This window comes from Corella eumyota, chromosome 4 (genome assembly GCF_963082875.1).
Source record: "Corella eumyota chromosome 4, kaCorEumy4.1, whole genome shotgun sequence".
Lineage (NCBI taxonomy): Eukaryota > Metazoa > Chordata > Ascidiacea > Phlebobranchia > Corellidae > Corella > Corella eumyota.
Window position 1 is genome coordinate 17,662,694 of NC_137493.1, and position 21,048 is coordinate 17,683,741.

The 21,048-nt window shown below is 29.5% G+C and overlaps 1 protein-coding gene across 1 annotated transcript; it reads left to right on the top strand.

Moving 5' to 3' along the window:
* Positions 1-383: 383 nt before the first annotated feature.
* LOC145750998 (calcineurin-binding protein cabin-1-like) lies at positions 384-21,004 on the top strand. Its single transcript, XM_082567066.1, has 45 exons — positions 384-473; positions 583-657; positions 720-833; positions 1,141-1,293; positions 1,453-1,633; positions 2,010-2,139; positions 2,228-2,282; positions 2,373-2,477; positions 2,563-2,707; positions 2,855-3,295; positions 3,498-3,552; positions 3,624-3,687; positions 3,895-4,033; positions 4,285-4,436; positions 4,719-4,831; positions 4,940-5,028; positions 5,347-5,535; positions 5,906-6,029; positions 6,118-6,349; positions 6,431-6,530; positions 6,688-6,859; positions 7,086-7,195; positions 7,256-7,325; positions 7,472-7,597; positions 7,969-8,125; positions 8,347-8,555; positions 8,961-9,070; positions 9,173-9,296; positions 9,406-9,523; positions 9,593-9,729; positions 10,322-10,482; positions 10,635-10,708; positions 11,051-11,180; positions 11,263-11,963; positions 12,329-12,477; positions 12,952-13,080; positions 14,975-15,177; positions 15,387-15,430; positions 18,041-18,244; positions 18,604-18,717; positions 18,879-19,028; positions 19,323-19,458; positions 19,578-19,712; positions 19,796-19,888; positions 19,969-21,004. Exons 1-45 carry the CDS (start codon positions 471-473, stop codon positions 20,175-20,177), a joined length of 6,624 nt encoding a protein of 2,207 aa, XP_082423192.1. The 5' UTR covers positions 384-470; the 3' UTR covers positions 20,178-21,004.
* Positions 21,005-21,048: the final 44 nt, after the last annotated feature.

Below are 21,048 nucleotides of genomic sequence, written 5' to 3' on the forward strand. Positions count from 1 at the left end.
ATTGTAAACAGTTCTTCAATTAGTGCAATTTGAAATACGTAAAAATTAGCATTAGACTTAAATATGTATATTCTAGAAACTTTAAACAGTTTAAAATATTGCGAGTTAAATTATGACGTCATTTAATATGCTTTCGTGGTGTATATGTAAAAACTTTTAAACGACCACAGAAAGGAGGTTATTTCCCCGTTATGAGATTTTGCAAATATTGAAAATTATTTTTTAGATATTTTTATGTAAATTGATTTGTTTCAATAGTTCAGATCGGTATATTTACTGTTTAAGTTTGTAGAAAGGTGTTTTATGTGTTTTGTTTTATGTTAAGCAAGTTAATTTAAAAGTATTTTAGATTTATTCGTTTCAAATCCACGTGTTAATTTTACAGATTAACACTGACTTGACAGACTAGACTGATTGCATGAAACAAAACTTAATTTAAGTTTCCTAATTTGTTGTAGGATTACTCTACGATGGTAAGTTTCTGTTTGAGAGTATTTTTTTAGTCCTATCATCTATAAAATGTAACTTATTTTATACACTATGATCAGATGATAAAGTTTCAAAAATTTAAATTATTTTTAGTTTCGTCCCTCAGCGTTAAACGTTGAAACAAAAGAATCTGAAAATGAGAAAAACAAAGAAACAAAAGAAGTTCAGGTTCGAGTTAAAGTTGCCAATATCATGAACTTACTCAATATTAACATAATTTATTTAATCAGGAAATGCAGGCTTTTGGTTTATACAACAAAGCTCTCCAACTACAGAGAGATGGAGACCATTTGAATGCGATTCTTGTTTACGAACAACTGCTCAAAACATCGTTGGTTACTTATGTGAGTTTTGTTCTCTTCTGGAGTTAGTTTTAAACATTATCTTATAACATGCAATGTCATTCACTATTTTATAAGTTTGTGTAATGCACCATTATTCTTTTGGTGCACTGGTCTTTACATTGGGTTGCGGACTGAAAGAGTTTAATTTAAGCTGCACAAATATCAATCTTTCGATCTTAAGCTCTAAGTTTATGGATATTAGAGCACATAATAACAGAACATTATTTTCTAATTTAAATCTTTACCTTAAGGTTAAAAAGAAGTTCTAAATATTTTTTTTATTTTAATACTTTTCTAATTCTCCAAGGCTGCAACAACATTAGTTGATGGTAATGGTGAAGCTAGTGAGAAACCACTCAAAGATCCGGGTTTGATTCTCAAATATTCAACTCACAAAAACATTGCAAGCATGTCAGCTGAACGAGGGAATATTAACACCGCTATGGACCATTATTTAAAGGTCTTACTGTTGTGATTTAAACTGATAATTTAAATTTTATTTCAAGAAACTTTTAACAATAAAAAGTTTAAAAAACTATACATTTTTAATTTAATAAACTTAAAATTAATATGTATTAAAGTAGCTGCATAATAAATTAAAACACAAACAAATTTTTAGGCTGTAATGTTGGACACAACTGATGTTACTTTGTGGCAGCGAATTGGGAATTTGTCGTTACAAGTTGGCAGATTGGCGCTGGCAAGCCACGCTTTCACGAGTGGATTGAAATGCAATGAGAATCACTGGCCTTGTCTGGATGCAGCTATTATGGTTTATTATGTGATGCTCGACTATCATAGTAAGTTTGAACTTAGTGTTAAATTATACATTAATATTGGGAGTGTGGTGTAATGGTTAGAACACTTTGCTACAATGAAGGTTTTCTAAGTTCGATCCTCACTGCTTTTGTGATGTAGCATTCTTAAGTAACCATAATCAATATAAATTGCTGCTCATTTACAAACCAATAAGCATTTTAATTGTCGGGTAATTATAACCTAGAATATTCAAACTGACAAAGGCAACTTGGGACTGGTAGGTGTAACCAAGTGTTACTCTAAATGTTCAAGCTGTAAGTTCGACCTTCCTGGCCCCTTCGTCAATATTGACAACTGTTTGGATGCTTTTTGTAGTTATTTTGATAGATGAATTTTTGATTAAACCTTTTTTTTTAGATTGTTTGTTGTGGATTTCTAAAGCACTGGAAAAAGATCCCAACTATTTGAAAGGATTGGTTTTCATGAAGAAAATATTTAAAGAGTGTCCTTACTTAAAAAGAGATACGCAAGACCTGTTTGAAAATTGGTAATGGTTATATTTTACTTGTAATTTTTGGTTGGTAAATGTTTTAAATATAGTTATAAAATAATCTTTAAATTGATTTAATTTTTAGTTCTTTTGTGATTCATTGCTCCTTAAAAGAGGAAGATTTAGCTAAAAGACAAGAGGTAAAAGAAATAAAATTATATTTTTATTAAGTTGAAGTGTTAAATTAACTTTGTTTGTTCTTTTAATTAAACAAAACAATTTTGTTTTAGTATCTTGATGAAGCAATGGAGTTAAGGGAAAAATATCGCAAGATTTGTGTCCGAAAGCCTCCAAAGAATGTTTCACTAAAACTGGAACCCAACAAAATATCCTGGGTAAGTGGAAATCAAGAAGGGCATCTTTGACAGGGGCTTGGTTTACTTACATAATTACTCAAAGCAAAATTTGTTTTGATTTTAGTTGAGCTTGGGGGAGAGTTTGCTGGAAGTTTATGATTTTGTTCGAAACACAAGCGACCAAAATATTTCTTTTGCATCAAAAGTTGATCTTAAAAACTTGGAAACTTTAAAGAATTTGGAGTTAAACAAAAATGACAAACCACAAGGTGAATAAAATAACTTGTTAAATTAAACTTAAATTTTAAAGATTTTTAAATTAAATTATATACTTATTTAATTAATTTTGTAAATAATATTTATTTTTTAATTATTATGCGTTGAATAACCACAAATAATAATAAATGTACTTTTAGAAGACCAAACTGATACAAAACCAATCTTACAACTTGAAGAAATGTCCGAAGACTCACAAGAAAATACTGGAAACCCTGAAATTAATAGTGCTTCCATCAAACTTGATTTTAATGACAATTTTAAAGATCTTGATGGAAACACTGTTACCATGGTGGTTGAAGATTTAATTCAAGCTGTAGTTGCAACTGAGGACAAAAAATCAGATTTTGACATTTTATTAGAAAAAGAAATTTTTGAAGTTTTGGATTCCATCATAGACACAGTTTCAAATAAGATTGTTCCTAAAGAGGATCCAAGTAACTTTATTGGTGAAATAGTTGAAGAAATTATCAGCAATGTTTTTGTTCAACATGTTGATCAACATGAAGAATTTGCAGTGGAAATTTTGGAAAATATTCTGCAACAAGTTTGTGAAAAACAAAATATGGAAAGTTTGCAAGGTAATTAGTGCTTTAATTAAATATAATTCTAAGTTGATTAGTATTAAATTTAAATTTTTTTTTGGCAATGTACTATGATAGAAGTTTCTTATAGTTTAATTTAAAAAAATAACTCACAATTCAATGCACTAAAAGCCAAGTTGTATGAGTTAAAGTTTAAGTTAAAATTTAATTTTAACTTTTCAATGTTTTTTATCTGTAGTTTCCCAAATCAAAGTGAAGAAAAATGTGAAAAGAAAAATCAACTATTTGGATTTGTAAGTTTAAGCATTTGTCTCATTTAGTCATTGTTGTTTTATGTTTTTTATTTTATATTTTTACATTTTAGTGAGGACCACACCAAGAGAAGATCTCAACGAGTTCGAACTTCAACTAAATATCGAAAGAATCAGGTTTGAATATTTTATTTGCTATGATGTATTTCATTGAAAATTGACTTTAAAGCTATCCTTTTTATGGTACAAATTGTACTTACTTTTCATTAGTTTATTATCCAATGTCAGTTTAATAAACAATCAGTTTTTTAATAATTTTTAAAATCTAGTTTTCTTAGTTGTTGATTTAAATTCTTAAAGAAACTTTCACTTTATTCCCAACAGGAGACAGTGGTTGAACCGATCAAAATTCTTCCCCTGGTTGACAACTTTCAGAAAATATTTGATCTTTTACCTGAGAAGTACAAGAAGTTAAAGGAGGAAGGTTTGGAAGATGACAGTGTACTAACTCCTCAAATTGAAGGTAATTTATTGTCATGTACTTACTACTAAGCCACATTAAATACTGTTTATAGTAAACTGTTATGAATGGGGAAGTTTAAGATTTTTGAATAAAGTTTTAACAAGATTAATTGAGGGTATTTTTATGTTTTTGTTGGTGGTTTAGACTGCTTTAAATTTATATATTTTTAAATTCTTGATATTTTATGAAGCTTTCGTGTTAGAATCAGTTAAATACTTAACTATACTTTTTAAATATTTGTTTTTATACAGACCAAAGTGAAACGTTTAAAGAAAAAAAACAAATTAAAATTCTTAATAAAGACGAAAATTTAAAAGTTTTGGAATTTATTGAAGAGAATATGAACGAGAAAAATGCAATAATTGATTTCATGGAAAATTATTGTTTTGCGCTTGGAAAAAGGGTAAATAATGTTTTTATTGATTAATAAAAATCTAATGCTTTAAAATACATGGGATTCTAAGTTTGATACTTACCACTGGCATGTTTTCCTTAAGGCACTTAAAAAAATTACATCTCCTAAAACTATTAGATTAACTTGAGTACTTAATTTTTTGGCCTTGGGTGGAGGTAATAAAAGTTGCTCTATGACTAAGTTGTTATAAAGTTTGCCTTCTTACATCAAGGATAAAACTTATGTTTAAAACTTATATCTTTTGTAAACTTATTGTAAATTGTTTTGTAGTCTCATGAATTATGGGAAAAGGGAGAGAAGGAAATTTTGGTGAAAGTTTTTCTTACAATGCAATCTCATGTTTTGTTTCCCAACTTGAGTGAAGTTGAAGATCGACAACTCGGGTGAGTTCACTAATAAGTTAACTTAGTAACCTGGTGACTATGAAGACAAATAACCATGTATTGTTTAACTTTACAATTCAAATAAATATCAACTGATTTCTTATCTAGGTATGTGAACAACTTGGCACATAGTTTGTTAAACTGTTTGGAATGTCAAGTTGACCTGAAGCAAAACAATAAATTAGACAAACTGGAAGGTAAATATGTTTAAATTTTGATATAAAATGTAAAGTCAAACTTTACAGCATATTTATAAGAAGGCCGGCAAAGACTTGTTTTATTGGTGGTTCCTATCATGTATTAAGTTATTAAAACCTAATAACTTTTGTTCACATATTAACTAATGACACTAAAACATGTCAGCAGTGGGAATCGAATATAGAAAGCAGGCTTTAAGCTTTATTCAAAAATACAGTCTCTAGCAATGAGCTTTATTTTATTATGTTTTGTCTTGCCATCTATAGAAATGTAATCCAGGATGATAAATCTCAAGAAAATGTAACATTTTTTTTCAGTTGATTCACATGAAACAGGGAGATGTTTCTCCTATTTGGCTGAAGCTGGGATCACCCACAAAATATTCGGAGATAATCTGATGTTAAATTGGAAGAATTATTCACTCAGGTTGTTGTGGTTGAGATCTAAACATTTAAGTTTAAGTGGAAGAAACTTGGAGGCTGTCAATGATATTAAAACTTGGAAAGGTAAAACTTTTTGTATAAATTTATATTTTTGTATTGGTTAAAATTTCTTGTTTAATTGTAATTAATAAAAAAAAACAGAAGCATGGTGTAGTGGTTAAAACAATTGGCTTGACTACATGAGGTCCTTGGTAGAATAAGGTGCTATTACCTAAAGCAATATAATTGGTATAAACTTATAGTAACCTTACAATTACAATCAATAATGTCCCAAACTACCCCTTCAAGACAAGGTCGGGGTAACAAATGTCACTCTATGTTTAGGCTATAAAGTCAACCTTCCCACATTGGGGGTAAAAACTGTAAAACAAAGTAAACACCTTTTTAAACATATTTTAAATTACAAAATATTTTAACAACTATTTTGATTTAGAAATACTTGAACAAGTGTTACCATCAACCGATGACAATTTGTTTCAAATCAATCTTCCGAATTTGAAGAATGATCCAATAATTTCAATGAAAACTGTTAAACAAAAACTTGAAATACTTGAAAGGTAATAAATTGGTCTCATAATAAAGTTAATTATGTTTAGAGTAAATATTTAATTAAAATATTATTAATTGATTGTTTTAAATTTTCAGAACTCAAACTTTATCCGAGGTTCAGAATTTGTTTGACAAAGAATCTTACAATGAAGTTATATCTCTGCTCCAACCAACTTTTACAACCAACTTTAAACAAAATACAATCAACAGTGGCAGAATCAAACAAATGAAACAAGTTGTTTTGTCTTATATAAAAGTAAAGAACTTTGTTGGTTTGGTTGAAGTGGTTGGGTTGATTGTTCCTGAGATTCTGTTTCACGCCAAGAAGGTAAAAATATCAAGTTTTTAAGTTTGTAAATTTTGTGGTTTGTAAAACATTTTAAAACTAGTAGAAATATTTTATTTTTAGCTTCTTGAGAAAAAAAATAATTTGGATTCAAATCAATCGAAGCCGAAGAAAATAATTTCATTGAAAGAATGGAATTCAACTTTGTATTTTGTTTTGCAAAGTGAGTTTTAGTATTGAAACTAAATTTATATTCTTTGGTGTATAAAATAACGACTCTTGTGTTTATATAGCTATGTGAATGTTACTTTATTTGTTGCTATAACATTTTATTGAAATTTAAACTACTTTTTTAATATAATTGTTTTTAACTTTTATAGATTTGGATAACCATATTACACAAGAAACATTAACTTCCCTAAATCTTCCAACTAAAACCAAGTTAATTCACAACATTGTAGCTTGTGTTGATTTCGTGTTTGAATGCTTTGATAAAGGAAAACTGAAAACAAATACTACTTTTCTTGTCTTGGTGTGGATCATATTGTACAAGTGAGTTTCATATTTATTCTTGTTGGGTTCATTCTTTATTAAACCCTGACATAAGGAAGGATAGTGCCAAACAAGGGTAGCTTTTTCACCCACTATTTTTTGTTATAAATCTTGTTTTTTTAGGTTTGTTATATAATTTCCTGTACATTGTAGGATGTTCTATTTTTAAATAATGTAAAATATATTTTTTTAGCGAAATCATTTAAAATTTTTATCTTTTTTGTAGGTTAATCAATTTGGACGAACATCAGGAGAGTTTGAGCTCAGTTGTTGACATTTACCTCCCAATTTCATTCAATTTACTTAACCAAGCTCATGAATGGTTTGCAGACAGAGGTAAACTATAAAGTCCAACTTAGATCTAGAGTTTAAGTTTTTAAATATTTTTATTTTTAGAAATTTGTTGCGTTTCTGAGGGAAGTTTGCTTAAATTCTACAATAAGGAAATTAAAGAAAGATTTGGAAAGTAGGATTTTTAAAATTAAATCAGTTAACTTATTACAAACAAAACTGTATGTTAATAATGCTTTATATATTTTGTATTACTGATACATTAAGCTTAAAGCCTAAACCTTATTTTTCATTTGTATCAAGCACATTTTTTTATTTTAGTCTAAAGCGAGGAGTTCACATCAGAATTAAAGAAAAGTTGGAAAATATTGTTCAACAAAATTTTAATTGTTTATTTGGTTATCCTGTGAAGAGCAAAACCTGCAGAATTCAAGATCATGGTTCTAAGTAAGTTGGTGTTTGGTTATATTCATTATCTTGGTGTGAGTAGGCTGTATTTAAGAGCTTAAGACATTTCTCCAGTTTAATATTTGTGTATTGTGATATAGTTAGTTAAAACACATTGTTTTTAAAGAAGGCTTTTCCACTCAAAAAAAAAAAGAGGTATACAAAGTTTATATACTTTTAATAAAATCTAATTGTTGTTGACTTAGTGTTAACCTGGTTTCATGTTCAGCAAAAGTAAATACTGTTAATATTTTACTTAAGTATACTACAACATGGAAACAATAGTTACACATGATCTTAAGTGATGATGCTACTGCCTCCTAGATTATAACACAAGAAATAAACATGGAATTATTTAACTTTTTATGCAGGCAACTGACTCCAACCTGGCAAGATTGTTTACAAATGTTCGACTTCTTTCGACCCAAGAACTTGCCTGAGTTCGACAGTTTCAAAACAAGCACAGTTAGTGTTGAACTTTCACAGTTTATCCTCAAAACCATCCAACTTGTGTCACAACAGCTGCTCGTAAGTTTTATTTTCTTTAATATGATTTTTTTAATCAAACTTTATTTTAGCTCAATCTAAAAGATTATTAGGTTTTTTTTTTCTTGACCTTATTAAACTTTTGGTTTTACTAGCTGAGGCAAAAAGTTTGATTCCCACTGCTTTTATACTGTAGTGCTCTTAAATAAGGCGCTAAAAACTGTATAAACTCTTGCTATTTTTGAATTGTTGTTTTTTTTCAGAGCATCATACCAAACAGTGAAACGGACATCAACTTGTTTATTGAATCAGATTGTACAGATACTTCTCTACTTAAAACCACAAATAATAACAAAGATCTTCAAGTGCTGGCTGACATGTATTATCTACTTGCTGATTATTTCTTCAAGAATAACGAGCTCTCCAAAGCAATCAAATTTTACTTGTTGGATATTAGAATTAATCCCAAAAGGTGAGTTGTTAGTTTCAGTAATTTATTTCTGGGTTGAAATCTAGTTTTTATTTAAATCCTAGGATTAGTTTAAAGATGGTAAGGTATTTTTTGTTTTATTTATCCTCAATGTGAGATGGTCAACTTTGCAGATTAAATAAAGTAACATTTGTTATACTGACCAAGTCTTAATTTAACTTTGTCAGTTTGAGATATTATATCAATTTAACTTTGTCAGTTCTGGCTGGAATTTGTTTTGCCCAAAATGCCTTGCCAAAGTGTGCAACAGTGTGAAAGTAATAGGGATTGAACCCAAGACTTCATGTAAAAAAGCTGAGTGTTTTAACCCCTACATCACATTATTCAGTCTTCTTTTACTACACCTAAGTTTTAAGTTTGTCAAATGTAAAGTTTTGTTGTTGTCAGATGTGACTCGTGGGCTGGAATGGCATTAGCAAGATCAAGTCAAACAGACGATCAATTGAGGTTGTGTGAGGTCAAAAAGTCACAACTTAATAAGGTAAACACTTTAAAAAGTCACAACTTAATAAGGTTAATACTTTGGTAATAGTAATAATTATGCACATTTAGTAATACTGTTAAAGAAAATATATTTTTTCAGTCCTTTGCTGAGAGAGTTGAACGGAAGGGAATTTCAGCGTTGTCATGTTTTAAACGAGCTTTGAGTTTCGATTCAAACAGCGTGAAATTATGGATCGAAAGTGGTTCGTTGGCTTATTGGCTCCATTCGGTATACTCAAGGTAAGTTAAATATTTGCTCAATTAAAAAAATAAACTTGATATCAAGTTTTAAAATTTATATCGAATTAATTTTCATTTATTTTGTTAATTTTCTTATAATTATTTTTAGGCAATTAAAACAAAAAATAAAAACCAAAGATCAACCCTCGATTGAAAAACTTTCTGGAAAGAAAAGTGAAATGTTGAAGTTAGCGCGCGACAGTTTTGAATCAGTTCGTGAATGTGATGTACGCCAACTTCCAATAATTTTTTATTTTTTAACACTTTGTATTGAATTAAAGTTTATATTTTTATAGAATGATGAAGTATATGAGGAGGAATGGTTGGTGGATTACATGTGTGGAAAGATCGGAGAAAAAGAACACTTAAAACCTCAAGTTTACCTCAGCTTCTACCAATCTGCCGCCCATATCTTACATAACAGGAATGCTAGGTAGAATTTAGGGTTGAATTTGAGTGATTTTTAATATGTGTTTGTCGGTTTAAACACTAGAAGTTAACTGAATGAAAAGATGTTGATTTCCACTGCAGATTATGCTATTTTGGCATTGTTTTTTTGTTAATTTTTTAATTTAAGCATTGAACCTACAATTAGTAACATTATGTTATTTTAACAGTTACATTATAACGCTAATAACTTAAACTTGCACAATTAGAGGCAGGAACAGTGTTAAAAATATTACCTTAAAAAACAGTTTTCAATAAATAATACATCCATTTTTAATAGAGTTTAATAGTCAACATATATCTATATATATCCAAATATCTAGGTATCTACTAGTATATATTAACACACCACACATGAGGTCGTGGGTTCAATATAAATGGTATAAACTCCTGCTGAGCCAGCACTTAATCAGCAGCATAATTACTGGGCAGTTATAATCTATAATATCCCAAACTGCCACAGGCAACTTGAGACTGGGTCTGGGTAACTGATGTTACTCTATGTTTAAGTCGCGTATTTGACCTTCCCACATCAAGAATAAAAATATATACAAAAAAACAACCTAACAATGTTGCAGATACCCGAAGAAAATTCAGTCCAAGTACGGAAGCGTTTGTGAGTTTGCCATTGAAGCTTTGGAGATTTACTTTCGAGTTCATTCCTCTATCTTGAAACAGGTTTTGAAGTTCAGTGGACGGGAGACTGGGTGCGATAAAGATACAATTAACTACATGAGAGGTTACTTAATTGAATTATTTTTAAAGTTTTATTAAACTCTTAATTTATAAGCTGTTAATTTTGGTGTTAGTGTTATACTAATTAAACACAAACAGAATTAAAAATTAATTGCTGGATTTTAATTGGTTAAATTAAATATTTTATGTTTTTAGACTTGGTTAAATCAATGTCAAAAAGTCCTTTTGCTTTGAGAGAGGAAAAGAAATTTGTTCAAACTTCTGTTGAAGTAACAAAGGTAAGTTTACATGAATTTGAATCACTGCCTGCAGTGATGTAGTGGATAGAACACTTCGATTTATGACTAGAGATTCTGGGTACAACCCCCACTGCTCTCATACTGTAGCATTCTTGAATAAGTTACTGTAATGGTAGGAACTCTGCTGAGCCAGCACTTGAGCAGCAGCATAATTATCGGGTAATTATAATCTATAATATTCCAAACTGCCACACGCAACTTAAGACTGGGTCAAAGTAATTGATGTTACTCTATGTTGAGGTTGTGCATTCGACTTTGCCACATCAAGGATAAATAGATGTAACAAAATAATTATAATAAAATAAACTTTAGGCCAACATAGTCACCCAGGAACCTCCAGTCCCCAAGTTGGTCATGACATCACAATCAAGTGACTTAACAATGGGTTCTTTATTACCTGATAATATTCTACAAGCTCTTAATATTGAAACTATGAATACTGGTAACTAACTAAAATAAGCTTATTTATTATTTATTTAATTGAGAAAATAATTTAGTTTCTAGATTTTTAATTTTATTTTAAGATGAAGAAGTTTTATCGACCCCAACTGAAAGTGAAACGATGTCCCCGCTGTTAGCTAACAATGAGGTGAACAATGACAACAATAGTGCACTTGTGGTTGACAATGAAAAAATTTATCCCAATAATGAAAATAACAATGAAGTTACAATGAGCACAATTGTTTCAACCTCCACTGTTTCTACCAGCAGCAATGTGCCAACAACAACAATGGTGACAACAATTGACATTGTGCAAACAACAATGAGCAACAATGCATCAACTACAGATCAACAAAACATTGATGTAATCCCAATAAATATTCGAGATTCAAAAGTTGATGAAAAAGTCGAATTTTTGGACCTTAAACCAACTGAAACTACTGGAAATGAAGATTTCAATGAAAATACAAATATTTCTGGACTGATGAATCAAGATTTAAAACCCAAAGATGACAGTTCTACAATTTCTGGTAAAACCGGATCCTTGAAATTCTCTGAAATAAGTGAAACCAACACTTTATTAGTTAGCCCAATAAACACTGTATCTGTAATACAGTCCACTACCAGTACTCAAGAATCAACTGAACAAGATATAAACCTTGTTTGTGATGAGATAATAGACCTTTGTGAGGTTGGATTTAAATTATGTTTGCAGAGGTATGGACAACATCACAAGGCTCTGTACAGGCTAGCATCTTTGTATGCCAACTATCCAAAGAAAAAGGTGATTTTAAAAATGTTAATATTTTACAATAATCTGTTTGTTTTTATTAAATGTACTCAGTAAAATTGATTATTTTATGTAATACTAGCTGGTAGCCTGCCCTAAGGTCTGGATTTTAATTGTTATAATTTGGTCGCAACTTTTAACTAATATTTGCCTGCGATAAATTGCCCATGCATCACAAACAGCAGTTTGATTTATTTTGTAGGCCTGTAAATTGAACATACTTAATTACATTTAATTATATATTTCCACCAAGCTCTGTCATATATGGTTTAATCTTTTCAATTTGTACAATATAAAGTTAAACTATACATGATAGTGGTTTAAAAAATATTTTTTAATCTGTTTAAATTTTTTGACAGAATCTTCAGTGGGCAAAAGACCTATTGTATGGCTCCATATCACCATGGCAACAACTCTCTCATATGCCCTCTGCTGGGTTGTTATCCGATCGAAATAAAACAAATATATTCAATGGGGTTTGGAGGATTCCTATGGATGATATTGACAGGTTGGTATTTTAACCCCATTTAATTTCTCTTATGCAGCCTAATCACAAGTAACTTTTATCTCTTATTATGTAACCTAAGTTGGGTTTAAGAGCCTGGTTTGTTGTTGATCTTATATTGACTTAAACATAGAGTAACATCAGTTACCCTGACCCAGTTTCAAGTTGAGTTTGGTAGTTTAGGGTAATACAGATTATAATTGCACGATAATTAAGCTATTGATTGTTTTTTTGGCTTAGCAGGAGTTTTTACCGTTTATAGCGCCTTAGTCAAATCTGCTACAGTATGGAAGCAGTGGGGATTAAACACAGGACCCTATGTGGTAAAGCCAAATATTTTAACAATCATACCACACAGCTGGCAAATAAAAATATTTAAATCAACAACCTGACCTCCTGTAGTGATGTCTAGTTTTTACTGAACCCATAAAGATGTCTAGTTTTTACTGAACCCATAATAAAAATTATGTTTTGCAGACCGGGAAGTTTTCCGTTCCATTTAAGTCGATGTGTTGAACTTTTGATCCAAGTTTTAAAGGATTTAAAAGACTCTCAAACTTTATTGAAAATCCATAATTCACTCAACAGAACACCAGACCATGGAAGGTAAGTTTTTATTAGTTGTAAAATTAAAAAATATTTTTAAAAAAATTAAGAAAAAAATTTGTTATTTTTAAATTTGTTTAATTAAAAACGATTTTTAATTATTTTTTGTACCAATTTTTTAATTTTAAAAATGTTGCAAAATAATCCTGTCGGGCGATCTCTGTCTGCAATAAAATGTTATTTTTGTAAAATCTATTTTAAAAACGATAAAAAACAATCAAGAATAAGGAAATGCAAAAATAAATCGATTGCTTTAAACCCAAAACTATTTTTATAAAGCTTGCGTGTCGAAAAATTAAAAATATAAATAAACTAGCGGCCCCGGCGCTTATAAATAACGCCTTTAAACATAATTGCATGCCTTTCTACGTCACTGGTTGGATTGTAGGGTGAGTGTGACGTCACAAAACCAGTTTTCGTCTATAAGTAGAAAGTTATTTGCAGATTTTTCAGTTTTTTGTTCGGAAATAGTTCAATCTTTTTATTTTTAATCTTAGAGATTATGAATCAAAATATAACACCCAGAAAAAAGATTTTATTTTGTTATTATGTTAGGTTGAGGTAGCTTATAGTTGAGTTGGTGTTTATTTGTGGTTCTAGTAAGAAATAAAATTTTGCTGAGAAGTTAAAATATTTTCTTTTTAAGATCTTGTTTAACATTTAGATCGTGCTTAAATATTCCTAATATAGAACTGTGCCTAAGGTGATGTCAACTTTGTTATTGTTAACTTTGTTTACTGACAAAGTTTGTTAATTAAGATTTAATTAATTTTAAGGAAGGTTTTATTATTAGAAAGATAATTTAAGCAACAGTTTCGTCAGTTTTTTGTTTAATTTTTATTTTAAATATCTTTAAAACAAATGGATATTTGAATTTCGATCGATAATAATTAATCGTTGTAGCATATGTCGTTTTATAAACGATATTTTATTGGTTAAATGTGGTTATATGACAACCAATATATACAGGGTTCAAATACTGGTTTTATTAAGGTTGTTAACCTTGCTTTATTTGTTTTATTTCTTTGTTGGTCGTTACAGCAAGGATTTATATTTTTAATGATATCATCTCGTTTAACAGACGGCTATTGTTTACTATAGTGACGTAATAGTTAACTGAATAATAATAATAACTCGAATATGTTATTGTAATGAGGTTTTATCTTAAAAACAATAAAGGTTTAATGATTCTAGTTTTTAGATAAAGGTTTTTAGAAAAACTACATTTAAAAAAAACTTTAGAAAATAAAATAAGTTTGTTTTTGTTTATTTCTTTTTTCCAATTTTATTTTATTTTGGGTTTTCCATTTAAAGTTATCTATTATTAAATTAGTTATCGAAAACAGGTTTAATACCGAAACAACTACGTCATAATAAAGCAATTGTTCGACATAATTCATTTCGCCCGAGGAGTTTTAATTTTGCACAACTTAAGTTTTTATGATTTTAGAGATTTTTGCAAATATTTGAAATAAACAGCAAGGCTGAGATATAAAAACAGTTTTACTCATATTTAGTAAAGGATTTTGGTCTTATGTAAAATATTGTAGTAAAGCAAAGTTAAAAAGTTTAAACTTTAGTAAAGTGTTAATATTTTATGCTTGAATGAGTTTTACTTTTCATTAAATCTGGCTTAAAACTCATATTTTAGTAAAAGTGTTTTAGTTAAAGGTCAGAACTGTTAGAATCGTTCAACTAAAATTTACCAATTTTTAAACAAATTTGTTTTGCAATTTTAAATCGATATTGTGACGTCATTATTAACGCATTGTGCGTAAGATAATAGTGACTACGTACGTCACAATTAAATTGAACTAATGGTGAATCGAGTGTATTTAGATTAATGGTTGGAAAACTAGAAAAAAAAAAATGAAAAAAATTTTTGTTTTTGTAGAAAATATTTAAGAGACGAAGATCGACTGCAATTAGCGAGAAGGTCGCTAGTTTATTGTAGATCAGTTCTTAATAGAAAAATCAAAGATCACGTGACCGTAGTCTCGAATCAGCCTCCAAAGATTTCAACGGTATCTTTCGGATTAGAAGGCAATTTACAAATCAATTTCCAACTAAAACCAGCCGAAAGTCGAACCACAAACGGTAATTTTAGTTGATTTATTTTTATCGTTACTTGATATCCTGGGTTCGATTACCACCGTTTGCAAATCATTCTGTTGTAAAACCAAGCCTGATGTCTTGGGTTTGATTCTTACTGCTGCCATGTTGCAGCATCTTTAATTTGCTTGAATTTAATCTATTTTTAAATGTTCAAAACATTTTTTTATTTTATTAATTTTTTTTAATTTTAGATTTATTGGAGGAGCCTACACAACTTAGGTGCAATCAAAATAATGTAAGTCACAGTATTCTTAAAATTAATTTGAAATTTTAAGCTAAATATCTAACATAAAATGTTAATTTGTTACGCCCCTAAAATTTAACATTTTTTTTGTTTTTTTTTGCGCACGATTTGGTTGAGTTTTCAATAATATCGTGATCTGTTGTTTAAATTATTAATAAGTAATAGAAACCATATGCTGGGTTGTTTATAGACTGGGGTTGTTCAGTAAATGATTTCCTAAATTTCAGTGCAATTGAATACGAAAATTGGGTTAATTTATTTGATTGCAGTAGCTGAATTAATCTGTTTAATTATTTAATTAACGCAGTAGCAGAATATTTTGAATGTATAGATTTTTTAGGATTGACTTCAGGTCAAATATTATTCATAATTGCCTGAACTTTTCGCGCAATAGAAAAGCAAAAAGTTCTCTTTATGTCGCTCATTGAAGCGATGCCTAATATTTCAAACAAATAAGTCAAATAATAGAGAGTTAAAGCACTGGTAGTTCATATTTTTTCTGCCTTTTCTAAAAATAGAATTCGATTTCCGCGGCTTTCACGCGTATGTACATTAGATAAACCAGGTTACGCGAAAGCGCGTGCTCGCTCATACAAAACCTTCGATTGAAAATCGTGCCTGAAATGTTACCGACCTGTTATGCTCGCTTTGTTGCTTATTCAACCAGTTTACAGCTTTCATTTTATTAACCAGGCAGTGTTGAAATATTAAATGTTAACTTTTTACGAGGGTGATTGATCCAGTTAAAAGTGAAGATTGTTTTGTGATAATAGCAAGTGATGAAAGTTTTGTTTTTTCAAGTTGCCAACCAAAATTTTAATATTTTAATAATCTGATAATCAGACATTTTACACTAGTCAGCTTGTAAACATGTTGTATTTATAGACAGTCAGACAGTCTGACAGTTTATATTTTTAAACAAATAAAATAGGATTCTAGAATATATTTTTGACAAGTATAATGGCAATACCAAGTTTAGAGACTTCGTTAGAATTTGGTAAAATATTTAGGTAAATATTTCTGGTATAAGTTAACTCTGTTTAGTGGTAACTTGATCCTTTATTTTTATGCTTGGTTAGATCTCAAGTAATAAATTACATCATGGGTTTTGGGTGTAAATTTGTAGTTTAGAAATTCTTGTATATTTTTAAGATTCAATTTTTTTTAATGAATTTATTAAAAGTATTTTGTTAGTTTGTTAATAGTCTTACTACCTACAGAGGGTATTAATATTTTATTGGCAAATTAATTAGGTGGGTGTGCTGTTATTGTAAGCATTAAAAGTTAGAACTTAATTGATCTAACGTTGTAGCAATAATGTTCAAACTTTTCATATCTTTACATTTTTACTGGTTTTAGTTATCGGCTTTTTTTATATTTCAATGTAGGTTAAATTAATTAATGAATTGATTACTTACTTCCGGTGATGTTAGTAATAATAGTTTGGCATTAAGTTCAGGAAATGGGAAAGTTAAAGGAAATGAAGTAATTAAGAATTTTATAAGATTTCCATGTTTATTATAGCAGTTGTCACTTCTAGTGTTAATTGTAATTAGCAAATATTAATTATATTTTAAAGCTTTTATGTATTTATTGTTATAAATTTGTTTTTTACAAATATGTCACAGAATTTACATAATGTGTAATCACTTTAATCAAATTCTACCATGAATCATTTCGAAATAAAAATCTATTTAAAGCTACTAGGGAAATTTTACAAGATAAAAATAAATTTTTAAAGGTTATATTTCAAAGAACTTAATCTTTAAACTTGTTATTAGAAGTGTTTTAGCATTTATATTAAGTAGGCCAAATATTAAATATTAATGAAGTTAAATTAAATGTACAACTGCTGTTTTTAATTTAAATCAAGGAGAATTCATATTATCGTAACTTCATTTTTATAAGTGAGTTTTAGTACTCAACAAAATGGATTTTTTTTTATCTTCATGTTAGCGGAAGTATTTATTTTTGGTATAGGATGTCTATGTTCCTGGTTAGAAAGGATAATTACTCATTGTTTTGTCACAATGACTGGTTGTTGTTAATTATGGAAGAATAATATAAGTATTGTCAGTTATTGAATGATTTTTTCAAGTATAGAATTTATTTGTAAAGATCGTAAACCTTTAAAAAAATTAAAAATGAGATGAAATTAAATGGACAATTTTTGTATACAGCCATTGAGTGTATAGTTGGCATTATGTTATTATTTGTTTTTGTGTGATTAGTAAAGTGTATCAGAACTTGCAATATATATAAATGGTAACTTAATGAAAAGTTGTGTTGTGTTAGATATCTTATTATTAACTGAGACACAAAACAAGTTAACTTTCATGTATTAGAACAACATTCTTTAAACCATTAACCACCAAAACTATGTTTAGAGTTTTAATAATGCTTGAGGCTAGAACACAAAGCACAATTTTAAAGAAATTCAGTATTTTAAACTTTTTTATTTGGATCAATAAAAAAATCAAAAAAGTTTGTACAGAAAACTGGCAACACAAAAACACTTAAAAATTTAATTTTCACCGTTGTTAATTAATTAAAATTATTTGTTTAAAAATAATTTAAATTGTTATTTTGTTATTTCTCCAGCTTAGTAGCAACACAAAATCAAAAATGAGTGAAAATCATGAAAATCTTTTGAATATTTTGATGGAATGTTACAAAGTTTACCAAGAAACACAAAAACACCCGGACTCCACAACAACCGTCGACCAAATCGAGGATAAAGATGATGTCACAAACCATCGATTACTCGCTGATGCATATAATAAATATACATGTTCTGTTTTATCGGTAAGTTAAGAATATTTAAAATTTTTTTTTTAAGGAAAGTTTATTTTTTAGTTTAATTTTTCTTATTTTTATCCTGCATTTATTTTGATTTTTTACTTATTTTGGTAAAATTAGCATATTGTGGTTTTGTTGTAACATTCTAGGAACTCAATTGTGGTTTACACTAAATAAAAGATTTGCATATAAGAAATAATTAACATCTTTGCCTAAATATAAGAGATAAACATTCATCTATTTATAGAAATTACTTTATAAATTATTAATTTCTACAATGTAGCACCTTACTTTTATTTTTTATTGTCAAAGTTAGTAATTTTTTGTTGTATTATTGGGGATAAAAATTAATTTAATATTTTCAGCAATCTCCTGATGAAAATAATGAAGGCAACCAGGAACTAAACGAGAGTCAAATAAAATCAACTTTTGAGCAAGCTGTCAGATTCTGCCAGCAACAAATTATCAACAAAAAACAAGTAAGTCGATAGACATGTAACATTAGTTGTATCATTAGTTTAAATTGTAATTTGTACAAGTTAATATCATCGAACTATACCTATTTTATATTGAATTTTTTACTTAAAATTTTAACTGATTTAAAAACTGTTTTTTTATCAATGTTGTTATATTCTTATAGAATGCAGTAAATTCAAACCCTAAACCCACCCCCAAACCAAACACAGAACCCCCCCACTCTACTGAGGATAAACAAAATAATGAGGTGGACACTGAGGGCGATAAGGAGAAGAATGGATTGTTGATTGACAGGCCACCTGAACAAAGCAAGGTAAAGGCTACTGGACATCTTGGTACAATTTAGAGATTGGTTTTTATTGTTAGTACTAGGCATTAGCTTGCCCTTCAGTCAAGTTTTAATTGTTGTAATATGGTCACAACTCCTATTTGCCTGTAATAACTTACCCACGCACCACTAACAACAGTTTTTTGATATTTTTTTTTTGTATATATGTAGGAAGTGTTCTGACCACTACACCATGCTGCTGGTAAAGTCCTATAAATTGGACATATATATAAAATTTTTTCCGTTATCAAAACCATAATTATTTTTATTTTACTTCAGATTCAAATGGTTGAGAAAGAGGGTCGAAGGTACACCCGCATCGGTTTACCCTCTCACTCTGAGGGAGGAGCTTTTAAACCCACCAAGAATTTGAGGGGGGACCCAAAGTTAAGGCATCTCATGATTCCACCACATAGTAAGTACTTTATTCCATAGTAAGTACTTTATTTTATAAAAAATACCTTATTTTACAGTAAGTCATTTTTTACAGATTTTTTAACAATTTTTGAAATTCTTTTAATTTATTTTTTCCAGCTACAGGTGATTCCCCTTCCACCCAACAACAACAAAGAGCTCGTCAACTTATCCGTTCCACGTCGGTCCCAGTCTCGTACAACGAGGGACAGGAAAACAAACCCCCTCACCCACATCGTCCCATCTTCAGAACAGGTAACAGTTAAGATTCTGAAAGTGAAAAAGTTTAAATTGTCTTAGAATCTTACACAAATTCTTATGTTAACTCTGTATTACAGGTAGCTCAGTGAGTGACTACACAAAGTTGAAACTAAAAACTTCAATTCTGGCCAAAACTTCAGCTTCCTTGGTCAGGAAACCGAGCATCACTGGTGAGATTAAATATTTAATTTTAAAGAAATTTATTTCACTTTAAGGTTGTATTTATAACTTCTGTGATGTAACAATACAGACTTCGAAATCCGACAAATCCATGGCGACCTTGATGACGACAACGACTCGGATTCCTCGCAGAGCGACGATGATGAAGTTACATCACTAGAGGGAGTTTCGATGGAACAAACAAGGAAACGAAAACTCTCAGAGGAAGATTTCATCGACAAACCTGATCCTGTGTCCCCCATCCACGCTGCTGTTATCACAACTGCTGGTTCTACGTAGTTGATGACATCACAATGATGATGTCACTACCGCATTGATGATGTCACAACTACATTGATGATGTCACGCACTTTTATTGCTGTGTTCCTACACAACTTACAAACCCCGGCACTCTCGGAAGCTTTTCTTTGCCATGTGGTATTGTGATGTCATAATATGGATTACAAAATAATGTTTCCAAACATTTTCACCACCGACGAGAATTTCTATTTTGTTACACGAAGCACTTTAATTATGACGTCAGAATAATGTGTCACTAATACTAGCTGCCGCTTAATGGTCAAACAATCGTTCAACAGAAGCTGACATTCCGAATTTTTAACTTTTTTATTCAATCTTGGTAACGATCCTGCAATTAGAACTAAAAAGGTGATATTGTTGCCACTTTAAAGACCAAAAAACTTTTAAGAAAAACAAAAACTTTTTGATGCAATAAAACTATTTCTTTAGTCACGTGACCCTTTGTTTATTTAGTCACGTGACCCTTTGTTTATTTAGTCACGTGACAGATTTAAACGTATTTTATTTTCCCTCCAAATTCACGAAAGTTTTTTCTGTTTATAGCAAATTGGAATTCTGTCCCTCTGACCAAATTTTATGTTCTTGTAAGCACATTTCTGGTTAACCTTTTTACTTTAATAAGAAGGGAATAATTAATTAATTGCCGTCCTTCAGATTTAATTGAAGATTTTATTTTTTGCCATTCCAAAAATTTTGTTTTTTTTCTGAAAATTTTTGTTTTTTTGCTGCTTTTCACAACCTTTGAGATTTGTTGCCATTTTAATATCGGCATTCCGTGTAGTTTTGACAAAATAAAACTTGATTTAAAACAATAGGTTTAACATAAAGGGAGAATTGTACAAAATGTTTA

Bases quoted from the DNA above. Each gene is read 5' to 3' on its own strand.
- LOC145750998 (XM_082567066.1), top strand. The intron at 4,034-4,284 runs GTAATTTATTGT...GTTTTTATACAG, and splicing joins ACTAACTCCTCAAATTGAAG to ACCAAAGTGAAACGTTTAAA. The intron at 15,178-15,386 runs GTAATTTTAGTT...TTTTAATTTTAG, and splicing joins CGAAAGTCGAACCACAAACG to ATTTATTGGAGGAGCCTACA.